The sequence below is a fragment of the Cyprinodon variegatus genome, unplaced genomic scaffold (assembly GCF_000732505.1).
Source record: "Cyprinodon variegatus isolate N-32 unplaced genomic scaffold, C_variegatus-1.0 Scaffold109, whole genome shotgun sequence".
In the NCBI taxonomy this organism is placed as follows: domain Eukaryota; kingdom Metazoa; phylum Chordata; class Actinopteri; order Cyprinodontiformes; family Cyprinodontidae; genus Cyprinodon; species Cyprinodon variegatus.
This window is the reverse complement of record NW_015150562.1, coordinates 760,185-783,348: the sequence shown is the minus strand read 5'-3', so window position 1 is coordinate 783,348 and position 23,164 is coordinate 760,185. Positions and strand designations below refer to the sequence as shown.

Genomic DNA, 23,164 nt, shown 5'->3' with positions numbered 1-23,164 from the left:
CCAACCCTCCAATCACATTGCTCTTTTGCGCTTTCATTTCTGCAGTCGTTGACAAGTGACCCCGTCAACCCCGCCCTACCCGCTACCACATAATCACAGGTGGATATGAAGCCTTTGTTAGGACACCTGTTTTCATGTGCAACAGCTTGAGGTTCATTTTGCAACCAAGTTTAAGATGGGAGCGAGTTCTTGCATGTTTATTTTTTTAAATTGAGATCTTCCATATTAGTTTTCTGTGAAATTTGTGGTTTTGTGTCAGACAATAAGGGCATGTTTAGAAGGAAATTACAAGGGCCTCCTTCAGTCAGTCGGTAACTAAAAATGGACTTCCTTTATGAAAATCACCTTCAGAGAGAGAGAGAGAGAGCACATTGAACTTCCAAGCCTACACTCACACAGGCATCCAAGAAAACAACAGGGTTACATAATTCAGAGTAATACCTCAAAAGTACTTGTTCACTGACAGCCAGCGATAGCTCCTCTCATTGTGTAATCACTCATATCTGAACAGTGTTAAAATTTTTCCATTTGCAATAAAACTGCCATTTATTTACTACTTTGACGCATAATTTTGCCACAGAGAGTTTGGCTTAAAAGAGAAGTTCCATGTTTTTATTTCATTCTTTCTGCAAGCCACCACCACAACATAATGATAGGTTATGAAAGATACGACTCCTGAAGGAAATGTGCAAATGTCTTTGGGGGGAAAAAATGGATTGGAAAAAAAAAAAAAAACGATGGAGCTCTAAGTCAAGTGACCTGTCTTCTTCTGTTGTTGACATGACGTGATCATAATCATATTCAGCCAACAAATAGATTTAAAATTTCTACCCGATTGAGAGATTTTAAGAGATGTTGCCCTTTTTTTCCACCCTCTCTCTGTGATGAACCTCTGGCCGTGGAGCAATAACAGTGGCCTCAGTGTCAATCCAGATTCTTTCTGTGTTTTTATTGAGGAAAATTCATTTTCTCCCCTAACAGGCATTTTATAGAGTGCAGTTTGTGCCATAATGCAAGAACGTAAGGATTGTGGTAGAAGACAAAAATCCTCTGTGCTCCATTTAAGTGGATGATGTTTGAGTCTTCCTTTTTTAAGGCAGTTAAATTGAATCTTGGTGAATAAACTGCAAATAGCAGCAGGTATTTGCTTAAGTTTTTGTTTTTCTTCTTCTTTTGGTATTCACGGATGCAGCCATAATCTCTGAAGAGAAATGGCTTTACTTTAAGGACACTCTGGGAAAAATGTATAATCCGGTAAAACAAGTAAATGCAGGCTACTAAAAGCTAATATTTTAATCTGAACATACTTGTGAAGATTAGCAGATACCAGCATCGGACTGGATATATTTAAATCTAATCTTTCCTTTGTGGTCTGTGTATGTATGGATGTGTGTATGATGAGAGGTTAGAGGATTGAGGGGGTTCTTGGCATGGTTTTGGAATCTTGTGATGGAGTTCAGGAGTTTATTCACATGGGAATCAGAACAAGGTACAATGTTCATACTTTGGACTATTCCTTAATAATACCCTTGGTTCACATCTTACCCCAATGCAAAGTGTTTTAGGACAATGGAATAAGCAAATTTATGCATGAATCCCAAACCAGTTTGTAGTTTAGTGGAAGTATACATCCAGCTATTCTGTGAAGACTTCTTGGCATCTACAACATCTCGGTATGAAGAGCATTAAAAATATAAAAAAAAGGCTCTAGTATCTCTGGAGGAGCTGTAGAGGTTGGAAGCTCTGGTACCAGTTCTTGTTGTTCACTTTTAAGCAAGACATTTAGCTAGAGCTACAATGTAAAGCTCTAGACCAGTGGTTTTCAACCTTTAGGGCCCTCTATCCTCCATCTTTAACTTGTGCCTCTGCTTCAGCGTACCGTATTTAAATGACTGCATTACTTCCTAGTAAACAACTATTCATTTTAGTCTGGTATATTTGCTGCAGGGAGAGGCTTAAGATTTGGATATAAGTTGATCAGCAGGACCAGGATTAAGAAGCACTTGTAAAGATGCAAGCATATCCATGTATTAGAACTATCGAGTCAAACTAGACCCAAATCCAATCAACAATTGTTGGCAAGACTTAAAGTATTTTTCATGGGATCTAAATGCAAATGCATTCCACCATCTTTACATGTTTCTATAAAACATCTGAAAAATATCATTATTAGTGTCTACTTCCCAAATATGTGCTACTTTTATGGTCTATCAGACAGAAAAAACAAAATGCATATGAATACTAGTAAGGTACATAAATACAGTACATTAAGGAACAAAAAATGATTACTTTCACCAGCACAGAGATCCAGAATGCTGCAGCAGAAGACAGATCACTTTGCTTAATTAATCTTTGAACACTTTATAACTCATTCACTAGTGTTTCTTATGCATTAATTAAGGATGTGCAAGAGAAAAAACACAGACTAGTAGTGAGCCTACTTTTTTCTACATTGTTACTAACTTTTGATCACAGTAAGCGTTTGAAGACATCATTTTTTTTGCATTAATGATGTCAAATACATATTAAGCTCTCATGAATGAGTTGTAGTGTTTACAGGTTAATTAATAACATATTTATAAACCAGTTAGAAGCCATCATTAAGGGGATGCTTATTGAGGGACCAAAGTCTAAATGTGATATATTCCTTTGTGGCATATAAGAGTTTCTGTTCTGCTGGAGACTTTTAATAAATATCCATGAGGGATGTTAATGTGAGTGTTGAAAATTATTATTTTTTTCCTGTCTTGTTTTAAATTACATACATTTCTGCTTAGATATGTGTTTTTTTCGTAAAAGCTCAGTTAAAGCTGTCAAAAATGAACTGCTGACAAACTTGAGATTGGTGCGCCTGCGTGCCCAAAGGAAGAGCAGTCAATGAGACAAAATGGTTCCCTTTGCTCAGTCATTGCTGGCAATTTGGCTCAGGTTACCTTGGCAACACAAACTTGGTTTTCTCACTGAGAGCGAGGAGAGACGGTTGCTGTTACAACGTGGCCACGACAGAGCTCGCATCCAAGAGCAACAGCCTTGAGTGTTGTTTTCTCTTCAGCTATATTAACACTGTCAACAAGCGTGATTATGATGATGCAGGCTGGGCTTTTCATCTTACACAGACCCGCTGACCTGCGCTACCAGAAAACTACATTATCTGCCTCGTTTTTTGCACAGAAATCAATTCAATGGCCACAAATAGTATCAGAAAAATAAACTTTTTTCTTTACTTATAAAGACAGTACTGTTTGTTTTTGTGTGTTTATGCAATCATGCTGCCACAGAGAGTAACTGCCTGATTTGGTTGAAGAAGTTTTGCTACCAGACAGGCTCACTGGCCCAGAAACATTTACTTTTAGACGAAGGGACAAGAGTTGCACCTTGTACATCCAGTGAACAAGATTCCCTCCTGAAAGCTGTCATGCGTGCATACAAAGAGCACATCATCACTCAGAATATATTCACTCAAGTATATGTGGTCTTAATAAAATCTAAGCATACCTTTTGATTTTCTCACACATCTCTTTTTGTGTTTGGAACAAAGTGTTATGAAATGCAGCTGTTGCTCTGTGCTTCTTTATTCTCTCTGGTATCAGATGAGATGTGCACTTTGCTGGTCAGGCATGAGTGACCTTTATGGATGCCTTTTAGCCTCGGCCCCTCCAGTCAGCCTCCATTTCAAACATGCCCCTTGCTTATCAGTAACCTATTACTTCTCACAGCGGCTCCCTGTGCAAACACCAGCTAAGGGAGTATAACAATGCAAAGGAAAAATGCAAATATTCATAAACTTCTGCTTTGTAATCAAAATTGTGGTCAGCAGCGCTGAGTTTTTCTGTAGCAGCTACATTCGTGTTTGCAGTTTTACATTTTCTCTTGAGAATGCTGACAGAAAATTGGATTTATTACAGGGTGACAATGGCTACCTTCTTCACCATCGGAGGCATATGTCTTAGTGTGGGTGTTTACTTTCCCCGGGCCAGCTTGGGTAATGTGATTGTGTTTAATATGCCTCATACATACCCCTGAGCGAAAACACATCCACTGTGTTATTGATTTGGTTGTTTGTCACAATAAATAATGCAAATCACATTTACCCGATCCTGAAAATATTTGTTGAACAGGAATTCTTGTCAAGCTGCAGCTTGAGACCTTCGCTCAGAATATTTTGTCACAAATATCAACAACTTTTGGAGTTATTGATCTTCATATCTCGGTCAGGTTCATTAGTTTAAAAAAAAAATGCTCATCTTAAAGCTTCGCAATTTTTCTTCTGCTCCTTTTAAAGCATAAATTCTGCTTTTTTCCACTGACTTAATAAGATTTTTTTTTTTTTTTTTTGCTTTCTGAGGGGTCATGTCGAGTGAAATAAAACAAAAAATAAAAAGTTAACCAAAGTTTCTACTGGAAAAACTCTTACCAAGATGAAGCAATTCATGCCTCCTTACTGCTGGTGAAAACAAACCGAAGATAAAAAGGATATAAACTAGGAAAAAAATTCTACTATTCAGGGGCTCACATTTTATTTGGGAAATTTTAATCAAAATATGAAGGGTTTTTTTTTCAATAGGAAAACCTAAAATTAAAATTGGATGTATAGTTTGGCAAGCCCAAAGTGACTTTAAAAACAAATAGCTCCATTAGCAGCTGAAGAAATCCTTTAGTTGATTTTTCTTTTGCATTATATTTTAATATGTGAAATGCAAAGCTCCTAATTTTGTGACTGAATCTGGGCATGGGGCTTTAAAAAAGTCGCACAGTTTTTAATTTGTCTAAGAGTGAGAATCTTCAGTCAAAAACAGACAGCTCAGCATGTTTTTGAGTAAAAGGAAGAGGAGACGAGCCTTTTTCTCTGGAGATGAAAAGTCAACTAAGTTTTATTTTTTCTCCAACTTTTAAGGTTAAGGGTCTTCTTTTGCTCATATTAACTTCTGTTTATTTTATTTTTTTCCTGTCTTCAGGTGGCGTTGGCATTGCAGCCACTCAGCTGTGCAAGACTGTGAAAGATGTGACCGTGTTCGGCACTGCCTCGGCAAGCAAACATGAGGCCATCAGTCAGGGTGGAGTCACACATACCATTGACTATCGCACCAAGGACTATGTGGAGGAAGTACGCAAGATCAGCCCAAAAGGTGAGAAAGAAAAACATCCACAAAGATGCGACATTTAGATTTTGTTTCCATTGGGGAATGCAATTAAACTGAATTCCTGTTTATAGTAGTGTGTACTTGTTTGTTGGATATTTCTGATAGGACAACTGCTTAGGCTCAATAGATACCTCGTAGTGCAAGGTTATACACTCTGTGTGGTAAATTGTAGGTATGATCAGATTATTATTATTATTTTTTTTTCTCACAGTTGGCTTTCATTCTCATCAGGCTGGCAGCACATAAGGAGTCATTTTCCCACCAAGCAAATACTACACTCTGCCCCATGTAGCAAACAAAGATTTATGTTTCCAAAATTGCTGCTTGGAGATGAATGACTCTTTGTTTAGCTAAATAGAACAAAGTCTAGTCTCCTCTTGCTGTTTAAAGTATAATATGGTTTCTCAGAAGCCCATCTCATTGGCACATCTCCAACCTGTCTCTTTTCATTTTGGAGTCAGGCAGACAGATAGGTTGCAAGCAAGAGCTGACACTTTACACAGAATGTATCTAATTAGTAGCCTAGATCAATGGGCTCACCACCAGTCCTTCTATATTTGACTCTTTGTCAATTCATGTGTGCTCTGGTCAGGGCAGAGTCGTGCTGTGAGCCCAAACAATCAATGGGACCTGGGTTTAACGGAGCAAGGAGGGGTAACCCAATTTAAGGAGTTCCCTCTGGCACAAAGGAACATCATTAAGGCAGAACCTACATGGTTGGACATTAATAAGCCACAGAGAAACCTTTATATTCTCCTTTTACCATCTGCGCAGAGGCTGGATTGTTATGCTGAAAAGATAACAACAGGGAGACATCGCATCTGTCTTGTCAGATGAGGGACATGAATGGAAAAAATGATCATATATGAAGGTTTTGTTGTCTTCCTCCTGTCCTCCTTCATGGGTTTGAGTAAACACTGAGCAGCTTGGCTACACTCACTATTCCTAGTGAACTTTGGCATGCAGAGGGGCCACTAAGGAGACCTGGCAGGCTGCTCTGGCTGAATTCACCCTAGAGATAATTTCCACCGCTTGTCTCCTCTGCCCCAGGGCTGGACATCGTGCTCGACCCTCTCGGAGGATCAGACACCCACAAGGCCTACAATCTGCTGAAGCCTATGGGAAAGCTCATCACCTATGGTAAGTGAAAATGAATCCAATAAAAAAAAAATTGTATCATGAAAACACAATATAGCCTTTTGTTAACCTTTTCTGTAAAAGCTATAAAATTCACTGTTATTCACAATGGTTACATACAGATCAACAAGCTGTGGTTAGTTCTGTTTATTTTTTAATAAAAAAAAGTTTTATCTATTTAAAGTCCTCCCTTCCAAAGAAAAGCTTTTCTTTCAAGGATTTTTAATTGCATTTTATCAGATCAGGCACAGGGCCACCAATCAGTAAGAAGCTCTTAACATTTATATTGTTGTTGCTTTGTCTTCCTCTTTGAATGATTGCATGTTTTAATCAACTAAGTCATTCAGAGGTGTTTACTTCTGCCTCAAATTGCAGAGGCAACCATACTGTCACTTTATCAGAACACATTTTCACTGTTGCATCACTGGACCAAACTTAAAATCACAAACTTAATGACACAAACTTTTCTTGTCCAATATTCTTCCTCCAATATCTACAGAGTAGAATTCAAGGTTCCATCAACAATGACAAGTCATCAGGCCTTAAAGCAGTATAGTCCCAAACCCTGACACTATCCACCGACCTGCTTTATTGTCGGTTGGATGTTCTTTTTCTGACACCTTGGCTGTGTCCGCTTGTCCGCCCTAACCCCTTTATAAATCACTATAATGGGCCCTAAGCCATTTTATACAAGTGTCTAGAATGTCTACTAGATTAAAAGATATTTCCCCTGATGTTTTGCAAGAGTTCTCTTTGCAAAGCATCATGGGGCTTGTTTTGCGGGTGAAAGAGAACAAAGATGGCACAGGCAATGTGCCGGGAGCCAGAGTCACTCAAAAAGTAGTGATTATTTGTCCGAATGGCCCATTAAATGAGTACACTATAGATATCTCTGTATAGTCCCCATTTTCTGTTTTTTTTTTTTTTTTTTCACCAAGTTCACCAAAAGCTTTGTTGATCTATAAGAAGTTTTTAGGCAAATGTAGGTCCTGGCCTTTTGGGTCAGCGGACGATTTGGCCTTGGAACTCCGACCTGAACATTTTTGCCCACTCTCTCTTTCTTATTGTTGAATCGTGAACTCTGACCTTGATTGAGACAAGTGAGGCCTGCAGTGCTTTAGATTTTGTTCTGGGTTCTTTTGTGACCTCCTGGCGGGTCGTTGATGGCCAAGAAAGTTCAGTCTTGCTCTGTTTTCTTCATCTGTGGATAATTGCTCTCCGTTTACTGGACAGCCAAAGCCTTAGAAGTTTTTTCAACCCCTTACAGGTTGATAGCTGGAAATGACTTTATTTTCCATCTGAAATTCTTTGCACTTATTAAGGAGTTACATTTGGTAAGTAAACAGGTGTGGGATTATGTAGTGAAATTGAAATGTGGTAAAATCTTGGACCAAAATTTCTTCAAAAATATGTAAAAAATGTGTTGCCAGTTACTGCAAACTCTTGACAGTAGTCGTTACCACCAGTGGTGATGTAACAGTTTTGGCTCCACACACGCTGCCACACACGCTGCCATATACTGGAAAATCACTGAACCATTTAAAGTGTTAAAAACATGAGGCAAACTGATTTGCACCAATTTAAGTCCTTAAGTCCATTATCACAGTTTAATACAACTTCATCATCCAAGATAGCATCCATCATAGTTTGAGTCATTGTAGGTAACACTGTGGCTGAAAGACATCAAGGTTGAAACTTTCACAATTAAAAAAACTGGAATACTTTGCAAGATAGTTAACTTTTCAAAAAAGAAGTAGAAGGTATTCCAGCTAAAACAGACTAAATAGCAATTGCAGCCATGTTCATTTTCCTTCAGCCTGCCGCTTCTGGTTGATATCATATATGTCACTACATTTGCGTTATTGGTAACATTTCTGATTTTGAGGATCACAAATCTTTTGGCTTCTAGCTAGATGTGTTTTCAGAATTTACTGAATTCATAAATCTTGCATCAATTCATAATGCTTGCAAGGTAATGATTATTTACCTCTTATGATGTAATCAATGTAAATCCACTTAAAGCACATACATTTCTTTCCTTCTTTTAAAGTGAAATTTTTCAGAAATTAATTTATGATCCTGTTTTTAGGTCTCCCAAAGTATTGCCTCCTCTTTCAAACTTCCATTTTAGCACTTGAGACTTAAATGAAAAAAGATGACAGCCAGCATTAAAGGCAGTTGAAGCCTGCTGACATCTGGGAGGAGAGATGTCTGCAAACATTCCTTAGAACACATCAGCTACATGTTCAGATTATCAGAGCAAATTCTTTACATTCTTATCAAGCTTATCTGGGATTTATCCTGAAGTATTTACACCACTACATTTTAACTTTTAAGTAGCAATTGAACAAAAAACAAAAACTGTGTTGCTCCTTTTTCATAGAAAATAAAAACATTCTCCTTAGATATTTCATATGGTTGTAAATAGATAGAATAGTTGTGGGTTTCACACTAGCTGCAGAGTAAAGCTGCTTTGTAGTGGGTGGACTGGCCTCTCTGTTGAGGCCCCTGTCCACAGTGTGCTGTATGTCGTCCGTGGGAAGCCCTTTTACGCTCTTTCAGTTACAATGCAAATCCAAATGCATGCAAGAGGTGGGCGGGGTCGGCATCCACGGAGAACAGGGCCGCGGCTTTTTTTTTTTTTTTTGCATGTTGCTCAGAAAGTCGCTACCCAGCATGGTGCCCTCCACCCTCAACCGTTCAGCCTCTCTGGTTTTTCTGCGCTGGGCTGCTTCTCCTCCAGTTCGTCAGAAGTAGGCACGGTGGAACAATGGGGCGTTCTATCCCCATGAAACCTGGAATGTGTGTGAATACAGCGGGCCGGGTCCCTCAATTCTCTCAAAACATGCTTTGTCCCTGCCACCCACCCCCCTCTAGTCTCCTCCAACCCAAGGAACGCAAAGATTGAGAGTAGAAAGACCGTTAAGTGAACCCGTGAGGAGGGGGATTGGAGGAGGATGTGTTGGCAGTGACAGCTGAAGTGCTAAAGAGGTTTTCCTGGGTGAGAGAATAGGTGACAACCTACAAAGAGACAGAGGTGAAAGAAAGAACAGGGCTTGGTTCACTTGCTTAAGAGAGGTGTGACCGTCTAATACCACTGCTTTTCTAATGTTTTAAGCTGAACATAAACAAATGTAACACCTATTCATTAAATGATGAAACGCTTGATTTAAAGTTAATGGAGTCAAACCTTTTTTTTTTTTCTCCACTCAGGTACAGCCAACATGCTGGCAGGCCAAAGGAAGAACCTGATTGCCGTTGCTAAGAACTGGTACCACCAGTTCTCCATCCACACGCTCAGTCTTATTCAAGGTAACAAGTCTGTGTGCGGGTTTCACCTGGGCTACCTGGACGGGGAGATGGAGCTCATCACTCAGGCTATGAACACCATCCTGGATCTGTACAAGCAGGGCAAAGTCAAACCCCGCATTGACTCCACCTGGCATCTTGAGCAGGTTTGCATTGTGTTTTTTGCAGACCGGTTCTTTGTCACAAATATTCACTCAGGTCAGCTGAAAATGTGTGTTTTTATAGACTTTCAGTGTAACGTTTTTGCAAAAACACACATCTGTGTGAAAATATTTAAGAATATTAAATGTACGAAACATTTGTTGACAGGTTACCAGCTTAAAGGTTCAAATATTTTCTTTTTTTGTCCTTACATTGGTTCAAATCTAACAAAGATTACAAAAAGTCCAAAGGAACCTGAGTAAATACAAAAATCTTTTATTTCAGATTTCAATCAATTCAGTTTGTTTATATAAAAACCTACTGAAATGCAAACAAAGCTCAACCCAGTTATACTAACAGATTCCAAGTCGAGTGTTTTTAATTGATTCTTTTTATAGAACAATGCTGCCAAGTTCAATAAGTTATTAATTTAGTTAATAAGTTTTCTTTGTAAGGAAACCCAAAAGATTTTGATGAGTCACCGACATGCAGAATTAACTCTTACTAGATGAACAAGTATTGTGAGTGGACGGCACACATGTTGATGACTTGGTGAAATCTAATTTGAAAACTGCTTTTGGTTTTAATTCAGGTTATCTTCCTCTGATAATACTAACTTTCTAAGAACTGTGTATTACTGCATAAAAGTCGGATTCTTGAACACCTAACAGCCACGAATTCTACTGCTTTGTGGGAATTTGCAGCCATTTAAGGTTGGAAGAGCTTGAATTCTCTGAGCGAGAAACTCCTGATTGCAAATACTATGGGGAGAGCGGGGAGGTCCAATTAATGTATGAATTCCTACTCTAGCCTATGAGTGTCTTTCATTGGATAAAGTCAGCTGACATCATCAGTCAGAAATCCTGTGTGGTTGGCTATTAGAAGTCCATCAGATGTCCATATAATCCGTAATACTCCCTGTACAATCATAATTAAGCTATGTATATGCATAAATATGATCATGACATAAATCAAGCGAAACACTATGGCAATAGCCGTACTGCTCCACTTCTGAGAGCAAAATCTGTTGGGCCCTTTTTTGGCATCAAGACACTTATTCTTATTGTCAAACAGGACACTGTTAAAAAACCCAAAAGATGTCCATCAGATCGGTTCCTACCTATGAGTTTGTGATAAAAATATATCCAACTGTGTGGAGCATAATAAGTGTTTGCTCTCCAACACCTTCTGGCTCCCTCATAGACGCTCAAATGACTCTGAAGTCGTTTGGTGCATCAGAGATGGACAAGAAGCTGAGTACAGGAAGCTGGTGAACCACTTTGCAACATAATGTGGAAACAATTATTTGATCCTGAATGTGAACAAAAACCAAACAAGGGAGATGATTGTAGAATTCAGAAGAAACAGTAACAAGTGGAATCCTATGAGCATCAAATGACTGAAAGAAGCTCAACCAGCTGATAAAAATGTTACCAACTACATTATTTATGTTAAAACAGTCCTAAAAATCCAATAGATGGCACTGACTATTTACAGTTGAAATCAGAAGTTTACACCAGCTACATAAAAGGAGACAAACATTTTTCTTTCTTACAGTCAGCTATAAAATCTGAATAAACCTTGTTCCAACTTTAGGTCCATAATGATTAACAATTATTGTATTTAATGCCAGAATAATGACAGAACAATTGCTTTGCAATTATTTATTATTTTCTAAATATTTAGATGTTTACATACAGTAAGGAAGTAGTCCCAGTAAACCTACAACTCAAAAAGGTTGCATATGACTTTTTAATCTCTGTTGCAATATTTACCATGCCACACTGACTGCACAAAGTTTACATAGCCTTCTGTTAACAGAGGGTTAGCTGATTTCGATCTGTGCAGATTTTTTACTTCTGTCCCATTGAATTACATTCAGTGCAAAATTGCCTTCTGGTGTGCAGTTACCATTGCTAGTTACGTCAGCTGTAAGACATTCCCTAACGTTGTTGGTTTAAGACCCACCTTAGCCTTTTGTAGGGGAGTGTGGCCTAATGGTTAGGGGTTTGCGTTTAAAATCCACAGGTTCTGAGTTCAGGACTGACACTCTTGCTCCCTGAGCAAGACCTTAACCCCACACTGCTTCTGCACTATGGCAGCCCACTGCTCCCCAAGATGATGGGTTAAATGCAGAGAGTTCATTCCCTTGCTCTGTACTTAGGAGAGTATAACGACAATACAAAAGCTGAAAAACAACTATTCAGCAACTATATTCATCACTCTTAAGCCTTTTATTCATATTTAATATACATATAAAATTATTTCTTTTTAGGTTTATCATTACCACTATGTACTATGTCCTCCTCCTCAGTTACAGTTATTTTAGTATCTTAAGGATTTTTCTTGTTGTGTTTTATTGACTGATGTACTGATATTTAATTGTTTCCAATTAGAAAGAGTGAAGTTGGCTAATTCTTTTTAAATTTTAAGAAAACAGAAATCAAAATAACCATTAGCCTTACGTTCTGCTGCAGTTTTACATGCCAAATACTGTCAACAACCCCCCGTATCATTCCAGTGTATCAAGCTTTTATTAGCTACTGTTTAAAAAACAAAACCAAGTTCTATCATTCTATTTCTACTTAGACCAAAATCCTCTGAAATATCGCAGAAGTCAGACAAAACTATTAGTTTAATCTTTCTGTAGATGATTTTGTTTAAGAAATTAGAAAGAAAAAAACATTGATTAGTTTAATAATAAGAAAATCATAATTTGTCCACACTTAGAAAAAACTTCATTTCTCGTTCTGGATGGAAATCATAAAATGTTACGGCTCCTATTGGGGTTTTTTTTTAGCACAACTTCACAGATGTAGAGCTAAAGAATCAATTGCTATTTTAACAGAGCATGTCAATAGAAAATAAAATTGGTTAAGGCAAAAATATTGGCTTTTATGTGTTTTTAACCATTCTTCCTTTTTAAACTGTACAAGTATCTGTTTATGATTTGTCTATTTTGTACTCAGAAGTATATTTTCCTAAAGAGCATCTGTGTTTGGATGTTCATCTGATTGAATCCATCCCTCCTCCTCTTACTCTGATTGATTCATTGTGACTTGGCTGCAGGCTCTCCTGAATAACATTCTGTTGTAGGTTTTTGCAAATGCTTTAAACACATTAATGCCAGGTGCTTTTCGTGCCTTTGTGTGCCTGTTGGTAGGATCTGCAGCAGCTGGGCGTGGCCCTGATACTCGCATTCAGAACCAGAAAGTTGTCCACAAGACGCTCAGTGTCTCGTGCAGCAGAAGTCACTGTGGCCGACAGGCTCTGATTGTTGCAGACTGATTTACAGCGTTAACAGATATGAATGCAGAGATAGAAAAGGAAGCGTCATAAGGATATCTTCTGTTATGAAAATCAGGGCTGGGCAGTATTTTGGCTCTGTGGCCAGAGAGAAACACCCGCTGTCTTTCTCTGCCATCTGAAGCTCTTTCTCTGCCTCTCCATCTGCCCTCTCTTTATCTCCGTTCTTGTTTCTAGCCATCCTTAGGTTATTGACTCCCTCTCTGTCTCTCCCTCTCTTTATTCTCTCCTTCTCCCTGTTTGCTGTGGATCTTTTTTTCCTCTTTCTCTCCTGTTGCTATGGTGACATCCTTTAGTCAGCGTATGCGTTTATCTTAGGGAGGAGCCATGATGTATGAAGAAAGACATGATGTAAAGATAAAGAGTAGAGATATAGGTGGATATCATCTCTTTTTTTGTAAAGTTAGCCAGTTATACGACACCACCGCGTGTGGTGTCTTAGAGACAAAAATCAGCCAAGAAACAGTAGATAAATTATTTTAACCTGAGTAAAGATGCCACGCCCTGACTCCATTCATCACAACCTTGTAGTCCTCTGATTTACAAGAGAAATCTTATTAACTTGCCTAAAGATTTGGAGCCATTGTCTCCCACAGATTCATATAGCTTGTTGCATATGATTATTTCAATAAGAGAAAAATAATTATTCAAACAAGCCTCATTCTGTGTGGAGAAAAAAATCATTGCACTTGCGTTTTTTCAACGATGAATTAACTGATTAACCACTTTCCTTTGGTTCAATTCCAACTGCTTTCAGCAGCCTGAGGGATCAATGGTTATTACTTATATAGCGCCCATCTGGCAATATGAAGTAGGCTCAAAGAATCCAAGAAGCAACATATCATGACACAATCCCAAGTAATTTAACAGATAAAAAAGAAATGCATGGATTATTTTTCTACCTGCATACTGTTATTGTCATTGTTTCATCCTATCTTCTTTTTTATCCCCATAGGAGTTTTTTTCCATACTGTGGTTGTTTGATTACAATCGGACAACCAAAGTCAAATTCCTTGTTTTTGCACAAAAAAACATAGAAGTTGACTCTGACAAAAACATTACACAGACAGTTAGTTATGGTAGTTGTCTGGTGATTATCTGGGACTTATTTGCAGCTTCATGGCCAAGTTTTGCCATAATTGTTGGAGCCAATTGAATTTGCTCTAGAGCAGAAGATTCTGAAGGAGATTGTCTGATCTTGCAAACATAAGCTCTAGTGCGCTTGGATTTTGCATTCAGACATTGATCCAAATTGCAGCAAAACCATCTCTGATCTCAAAACCTGGATTTAAATCCAATTAAGATGACTTGTTATGACCTGCTTGAAAACCTCCTATGTGGACCAAAGCTCCTCCAATGTATTGTAAAACTTTGCAACCAAGTGATGTACAAACAGGTATTAGCTTTAGGATATAATTTTTCACTTAATTGATGTTGTTTCACTAAAATACTACATTAAATCATCATTCTAAAACCAGATTTTTATTTTCCTCTTTTTACCTAATCTGGTATTAAAATTTGCTTGATGATCTAAATCATGAAAGTTTGATATAAAAGAAATCTATAAGGGGGCAAAAACTTTTTCACTGCATAAAACATCTTTCTTGACATGACAGTGATAAAAAAAAAAAACTCCAAATGAAGAAAGTTTTAAGTTATTTAGCAAGATCCTATTTTTCTCCAAGCTTAATCTGTTAATTAATTATACTTTAATAAATGTAAAAGTCTTAAATATGAGGTTCATAGACTGGATTTCAAAAGGGTTAGATCCCCTCAAGATGCTTGCAAAATATGCTAGAAAAATAAGATGTAGATCCTAACCTGCTAGTAAACAGTGGCTACTTCTTATATCTTGAAAAAAAGAAACTGTCCACATTTAAGAGTAAGATAACGAGGTAATAGTTGCTTCTTATTCCCTCAGGGTATAGGTAAAATAGGCCCAGTCACATAAGGACTGTGCTGTGGTTGCATCATTAAAAGGAATTCAGTTTGTGCTTTTACTTTGGATGAATTTCATCTGATTATGCCAAATTTGTTCACAATTGCATCTACCGGTATATGTTTCCAAAAGGCTTATCCCTGCAACATAACAGGGCAGCACACCAAGTCATTTCTGGTGGCCATGCTTTAGTTTAAAATCATGGGATCATTCCGACCAAGGACTGTGTTAAAAGTTCCTCCAGCGATAAATTATATGCAACAGTGGTTTATAAATGGAAGTTGCATATAGAAAACAGCCCAAGCCGTGTTAAAAAAAGAAAAATCCTCTTATTTACAGCATAATGTGTCATTTACTAAGTCAGTTGTTTTTTGTTTGTTTTGTTTTATGTTTCTGAAGCAGATTTTTTATGTACCCCACACAGAAAAGCCACACAAGATACAAAGTGGAACCTTGTAAACATTTTTATTTGGTCTGTTTTGTTGTTGCAATTTTTAATATGTTTTGAATTTCATGTAAAAAAAAGAACATATAGTGCATTTGTAAAGTGGAGCAAATGTAGCTATATGATGAAACGAGAAAAAAAAGACTGGAGTATATTCGGGTGGAGCACCCTTCATCAACAGCGTGGGTAACTACCTTTATTGCAATTGGCTCTGCATATCTTCTGGTGAATGTCTTTACCAGTGTTTGACATCAGGAGAGTGAAATTGTTCCTATTTTCCTTTAAAAAACAGCTAAGGCTCAGTCAGATTAGATGAAGAGTATCAATGAACATCACATTTCCACACATATTTTCAGTTGGATTATTTAACTTCAACTAGATGGTTCTAAAACATGCAGCTTTGATCTGAGCTGATATTTGTTTAAGGGCTGAGTCCTGGAGGAAACTAAACCTGCTTCTGTCCTAATATTTCTATCTTCCATCAGATGTTCAACTGAATTTATCTGCATGAACCCAGGTAGTTTGTTTCTTTTTACCCCTCTGAAGAAAACTGTCTCCACAGCATAATACTCCCACCACTGTGTTTTACCCCTAAATTAGTGTGTTTATTGTAGTCTTTAGGTTTAGTTCTCCACCACAAATGCCAGAATAAATGAATGAATGACATTTTTAACATACTTGATTAGGTTAAACATGTTTACTGTTTTCCAAACATCCCGTGTGACGAATGGTATTTCTTATTACATTCCTTTAAATAATTGGCTTTCAAACTGCTCCTTAGACGTAACAGACAGATTTTTGGATTCCACAAATTAGACATATCAGCTGTTGGATAGTTTGTGTTTATGTCATCTTGGATTAGGAAATATTAGAGGTTATTTGAACGTATTATTGCAAGATCTAAAGTAACACGTAAATCTGATAAACGTTGGTGTGCTGGTTTTTTACTTTTTTGCACCAGTAAAGTACCTTACATGGTAAACTGTTTTATCAGAGATAAGTTTTAAGGTGGGCAGATTGTTTTGAAAGAGCCCCAGACCTTTTCACCTTGACTTTTGTTCACTTTTAAACTATTTTCATAAATCCTGAACTTATCCTTCCGCTTTGTCTGAAGGATACCAGTTGCTCCGACCCCCTCCCTCTGCTTGCGAACTCCCACACTCCCCCCCACCCCTTCGTTCCCATGTGTCGGAGTCGTCAGAGCCACGATTCAGCCAGGCTTTACGTTGCTAGGAGATGGCCCTGTTGCCTTGGCATTGGTTGTTAGGTGGTCTGCCTGCCTTGCACACATGGGGTGGGGGGATTGGTAGAAAGAGGAGAGGGAGGGGGTGACGAAGACAAGAGCAGACAGTGGACAGAGCTCAGTGGTCAAAGAAGGAGCAGGGTGGGGCAGATCTTGGCTGGAATCCTCCACTCATTATTATGATGGAGAGCCACTCGGTCTATTTATCACTGCGTGGGGGTTCAGGGGTTTGGGGGTAGTTGTTAGAGGAGAGCATTTACTCCAAGGGAAAATAGTTTGCAGGAATATTTTTGAGATAACGTTTGTGTCAGGGACCAACATATATATTGCTATTCTTATTAGATAAATGAGTATCTTTTTAAATATATGTACACATCTTCATAAGATCAAAAAATACTAACAAGAACATCTGTGCAGCATTTTGCTGCTGGCAGTCTCATTTCCACTGGCCTTAAAGCAATTTCCTTGTGAGGTTAATATATTTCATAATTATGTATTATCTTATCTTTTTAACCATATTTCATTCAAATGTTAATCTATACTTTGAAACCACAGATTAGCACGATTTAAAACCCAGTAGATTGTACCCTTTGAAATTATAGATTTCAGTATATTCACGTTTACATCTGTATTTGTACCAGTAAAATATATAAGCAGAATTCCCATGTTGGTGAACATACATTGGCAGGTACTCCTTAAAAACTCCTTCTTGGAGTACTGAAGTTTGTTGAAACTACAACAGGAATGTATGTTAAACGTCATTGAGGATCAGTTCATGTAATAAAATATGACACCACCAACAGCTAAAAGGTATGACTACCTGATGGCGGGTTTATTTATTGATTCATCTGTTGTTGTATTCTATGTTTTAGAAAGGCCAACTTTTAACTCCCCTAATCTAATTGCCTGCCTCTTTCTTGTAAAAAATGAAAACATCTAGAATAGAGCTTCACTAGTTCTACCAAAGGCAATTTATGCTTTTGATTTTTTATTCTTAGCAACAAAATTAACCACATGCAAATGTAGATTTCCACCAATCAGAAAGCTCTTATTTTTTCCCACTTCAAATTTTTCTGATTCCGATTTCTCTTTACTGATTGATTGTTCATAAAGTAAGCAGAGTCAGGATTATATCACATGAGCGAGGATTTGATTAACCCAAGTTTTATTAATATCTTTAAACAAACTAAAACGCATTGCAGAGGTAATAATAACAAATTTATTACATTTATATATTTATGAGAGCTGACAGTTTCCTCTTGAACAGCATATTTTAATAATACTAAAAAACAAGTAAGCTTCTTCATCTATTAACTGTTATTAATGTTGCTGTCAGTGCGCCTCTGTAGGCTTGGTGGTTTATCTGAGGGTCAGATTCCTAAGGAAAAAGAACTCTGTTTTTAAACTACACCAGTTTTAGTTTATTACTTTATGTTCCTGTCTCATTACTGTCAGATATGGTAAATTTAAGATCAATCCCATTTAAGAATAAACCCATTTTACACGTCTGAAAAGACATTCAGACCAAGTGTTTATTGGAAGGTATAGAAGAGACATGCACATGCAGAAAATTAAACACTAACTCCTAAAGAAATCGGTTTAGTTCCTAATCTAAATCACCTAAAAACAACTTTGGAGTCATAAGTCCAACAGTTATATGAAAATAACCAATGGAACTAAATATAATACTATGAGTTTAACTTTTGGAGAAAATATATGAAAATTACCCACAAAAATTTGGGGTCTAAAGGTTTTAGAAGAAAGAAAATCCTTGCTGATTTACACCAGATGGACAGGTTTCACGTCTAACTTTCTCCTATAATAGGAAACCACTTGATGAACTGTAGAAAAATTAGTCTAAATTCAGTTTTTCAAAGAGAAATATATGTAGAAAAAAAATTTAAGCTTTAAACATATAAATATATATATATATAATAATCTTCAATGTATAAAGTTTCTGATTATTCCTGGTCTTTATCTTTCCTCTTCTCTCGTTTTCTGGGCACATTTTGCTTGTTGCATGTTTCTACTAAAGTTTACTTTCCTTTCAAATATTAACAACATTTCTTATAGTTCATGTTTGAAAAAAATCAGAGGGGATTATTTTATGGGCAGCTGTATAAAGTTAAAAATAAAAACCAGAGATAAAAGGCTGAAAGACAACAGTTATTGATTTGTGGGGTTTTTTTGTGGGTTTTTTTTTTCTTGTCACGTTTTGCTCCTCAACTGTGGTTTGATCCTTTCATGTAGCTGATTATCCATCCTTCCTTCTCCAGGTTGGCGATGCCATGAGGAAGATGCAGGAGAGGAACAACGTCGGCAAAGTGATCCTCACCACTGAGCCTATGCCGGAGGAGGAGAAGAAGGAAGAGGCCAAGAAGGAGGACAAGAAAGAGGACAAGAAGAAGGATGATAAGAAGAAGGATGACAAGAAGAAGGACGATGGAAAGAAGGAGGAGAAGAAGGAGGAGAAGAAGAAAGAGGAGCCTAAGAAAGAGGAGAAGAAAGAAGAGAAGAAGGAGGAGGAGAAGAAGGAAGAGGTCAAGAAGGAGGAGAAGTGAGAGGGGAAGATGGATAGTCAAGCAGATCAGCAGCAGGGAGTTTGTGTCCTGGGAGCAGGGGAGGTGGCAGGGATGAGCTTGGTGGTGGAGTTGCAGAGGGTTGGGGGTGGAGCGGTAGCAGAGATGGGAAGGACTTGGGGTAAATTTGAAATGATGGCACCAGTCTCACTCTTTTACCTCCCCTCTGCCTCACCTACTGGGTGATTACTCAGGTCCGGCTGCTCCCACCTCCCCTTTCCTCTTCTCTTACATTCACCTTTTAAAAAAATCAGATCCTTCAGCCCTGCATACGTTCTAATCTCATTTCCTCCGTCCCCCCACCCTTATAGTATTAATCGATATTTGGCTATTGGGAATCAAAGTGTCAGGAGAGCCATGGAGGATGGTGGGTTTGGTCCGAGCCTGGGGGCAAATTACCATCTCCCTGACAACCTTAATCTCCTTTCACACTCCGGCCCCACCCTTGACCCCCGGTGCCCCCTCTGCATCTCGACTCCCACCGTGCTAAATTGTTCTGCTCTGACTTCCACCTGCCACCTCCGCTTTCCCTCCCTCACTGTGCTGAGTCCCTCCCCACCACCACACGCACCTCCCACAGCATCATCAGCCGGACCCACAGACAGGCACCAAAGGCAGGCAGATAAACCGAGAACCACACCCACCCACTCGCATGTTGCTTTCTGCGTCCAGCTCAGTTATGTCACTAAAGATGAGTCAGAGAGGCCTCTGATTGGCTGATGCGCCTCCCCTGGAGATATTTTCATTGTAGTTTTCTGATCATCATGTTTAACTACTTAGAAAAATGTCATGAGAGCTACTGAGAAAAAAAAATGGTTTCCCATCAAAAGCCAATCAAGTTCATGTAGCTTTGCCTGAATATGAATTTCCTCACATAATGAGCCTTTCTGTTCTCTGCTCAATAGGGCCGGCTGATATGATTTTCCAGCTTCCTTCTCCTTAGTTACAGATTTTTCTAGCTGGCCAACTGTTGGCAAGAAGTGCAAGATGTCAATTAAGAGAGAAATTGTTCCTGCACACATACGTGCATGCGCTAAAAGCGATGAAAGAGCCACTGTCACACCAAGACAGTGAGGCGCTTGAAGTGAGTGCGTGAAAAAGGTTTTTCTTTTTGCTTTTGTTTTCCTTCGCTCCAGACTTGCTTTCCTCCCTGATCCAGCGAGAGGAATTTCATTGCATTCCGTTCTTCCCTTCGATCACTCTGACCCAGGAGAGGAGAATTCAGCCGGCTCTGTTGTCCATGCTTCGCCTCCCCACCTCCTCCCTCTTCCTCCTCTTTCTGTTTCCCTCTTTATGGTCGGCATAGCAACAGGCGTCAGGCTCGTCAGAGATGGCTCTGTGGTCTCTCTTTTTTTCTCCTCTCTTCCAACTCCCTCTCTGTGTCTCTGTCTTTATGCTCTTCTAACTTTGCGTTTGCAAGCCGTTGGTGCTCTCAGATGGTATTTCAACAGGTTGATGCTGTTTTATGAAACAGGAAGTCTTCAAGCGTTTAATCTTGTTCTACTAAACCGTAATGCAACCAATCCTTAAATGTGATGCTTTATAATTGGGGATATTAATGGCTCATACTAAAGCTCAGTCAGTAACTTTGACGCCAAAAGAACACTGAATTAAATACTGGGAAAAAGTATTTACGTACTTGTCATAGTTCTCCAGTTTTTCAGTCTGAACTTTTGATAAAGCACATCAGACCAGTAATCTGTTTTTAAAAAGGACGTTTTCATTAATGATGTTATTTATTAAGGGAGAAAAGCTATCCAAGATAGGGCCTTGTGTGAAACAGAAATTCCCTTCTAGATCTAATAATAATCTAATAACTAGTGACGCAACCTTTGGCAACAAGAACTGCCATCCACCTATTGCGATAACTAGTAATGAGTATTTTTACACCTCTGTGGGGAAACATTAGTCCACTCTTCTGTGCAGAATTATTTTGCAGAATCAAAATGCTTTATTCTTTCATGATCAATTTTTATCCTCGCAGCTTGAAGTGCTTTAAATGTTCTGTAGGGTTATTTGTGACCTGTTGAATGGAGGTCTTCATTGAGTCATGTGTAGATCTAACACTCCTTGGAAGGATTACAACTATTCAGTGTTTTTCACGTTTTGAGAATAATGGCTTTTATGGGTTTGTTGGAGTCTGAAACCCTTAGATATGGCTTTGTTATCCACTAGTCAGATGTAAGTACTTTAAACATTCTGGATGAAAGTATTAAGGCGATTCATGTTGTCAGAGAGGTTCTAGAAGGGATTTCTTAAGGTTCTTGCATTAATCAAGTTGAACTTCGCTTTTTGGGTGAGAACAGCTTTTTTCTCTTGAAAAATTAAATCATGCTTTTGAAGTACTTTTCAAAGTTAATGAATGAATTCATATCTGATATAAGTATGCTTTTGATGATGCATAACATCACCGACGCCATCAGTTGCTTTTTATTTAATCAGCTTCAGACATGATGCCGTCCTGTCCGCCTGCCTGCCTGCCTGTATATGAGTCCGGCTTCACTGTTCAGACTCAGATGGTGACTAGTGACTTTGTAAAAAAAACAAAACAAACAACAAAAAGATTGTTTCCAAAAAAAAAAGAAACAGGGGGGAAAAAGTGTTTGTGTTGGCATGAGTGGCCTCCCTCATGTGCTGTGTGTGGTGTGCCATTGTGTGTGAAGACGTGTGTGTCCTCAGGTCGTTTGTCAGGTTTTTCAAATCCCCCACCCTCCTTCCCCCATTTCCACTTCACACTACTCTGCTACAAATATGATGTAGCTTCACACAGACCCTCCTTCCACCTCCATCTCTCCCTCCTGTCTGATAAGAGGCCTGTATTATGAGGACAGTCGGTATTAGTATTTTGCACTCTGCTCGCTGATCTTAATGCACTTGCAAGCATGGAGGTGGCACTCCAGTCCAACCCTGGCTCTAAGTTTTTTTTTTTTTTTTTTTTTTTTTGTTTGGGCTTCAGAGTTGCAGCCTGTTTCTCATCCTTGCAAAGCAGGTGGCACAAACACATTCACTTGAGTAAAGGTCCTCCTCATTTGGGCCAACTTTTCAAATGCATTCATTCATCCTTGACAGTGGGAAGCAAAACACGGAGCTGGAGGAAATGGACTGGAGTGAAACCACCATACTGGTGTGGGGAGTGATTGTGCTCTGTCAGCCTCTGGTTAGTGTTCTGTTCTAATCTGCTGGGCTCCCTTTGTGAACCTGTGGACGGTGCTTCTGTTCTGAGTGCCATGTGAGAAACAATTGCTTCAGTAAAAAAAAAAAAAAAAAAAAGACGAAGAAAGAAAAATGTTTTACTTACTGTTATTTTGATTTTCCTTTATATTTTTGTTTGTATTTTAGTTATCCGAGGGTTTAAAGTTCAAAGCTCATACAGTACTCCGTGGGGACCTGCTAACCTGCACTCCTTTTAAATGTGATAATTTTTTTTTTTTATTGTTGTTTTTCTGTTGGTCCAAACCATGTGTGCCAAATTGTATGTATATTCCTCTGTCAATGCTTTGAATATTAACAGTGCATAAAAATATATTGAAAAAAAAAAAGATTCTGCCTTTGGATGCGTTTCCATCAACCCCTAAGAGGAACAACTGCGGTTTTGTATAAGTTTTGAATTTCAGGGAATTGTGGGACCTTTTTTTCATGTAGTTTTCAAAGCATTTGTTGGTTCTGATTGGTTATTTCTGTGCCTCTATCCATGCACAGAGGTTACCTTCAACACAAAGCAGTTGTGTATTTTCTTTTACACAATCATATTATCTTTCCTAAACGTTTACAACTTTAACAACTAAAAAGCAGGAGAGATTCGGACTCAAAACTTCATCAAAACGACTAGATCTCCTCAATATCCAGAGCTTGCCACATTCCTTACTCCGCATATGTTTCTGCCTGTAGCTTTGCAAATGGTCTGTATAGCAAGTGAGGAAAACA

General features: G+C 38.4%; 1 protein-coding gene across 1 annotated transcript in view; it reads left to right on the top strand.

Moving 5' to 3' along the window:
- Window positions 1-22,761, top strand: part of LOC107084797 (synaptic vesicle membrane protein VAT-1 homolog) — a 40,301-nt gene extending 17,540 nt beyond the window's left edge. Inside the window, exons 3-6 of the mRNA XM_015374805.1 lie at window positions 4,956-5,126; window positions 6,192-6,281; window positions 9,492-9,733; window positions 18,938-22,761. Of these exons, the coding sequence (XP_015230291.1) occupies window positions 4,956-5,126; window positions 6,192-6,281; window positions 9,492-9,733; window positions 18,938-19,222 (788 nt within the window). The 3' untranslated portion in view covers window positions 19,223-22,761. The remainder of the gene's footprint in view (window positions 1-4,955; window positions 5,127-6,191; window positions 6,282-9,491; window positions 9,734-18,937) is intronic.
- The last annotated feature ends 403 nt before the right edge of the window (window positions 22,762-23,164 follow it).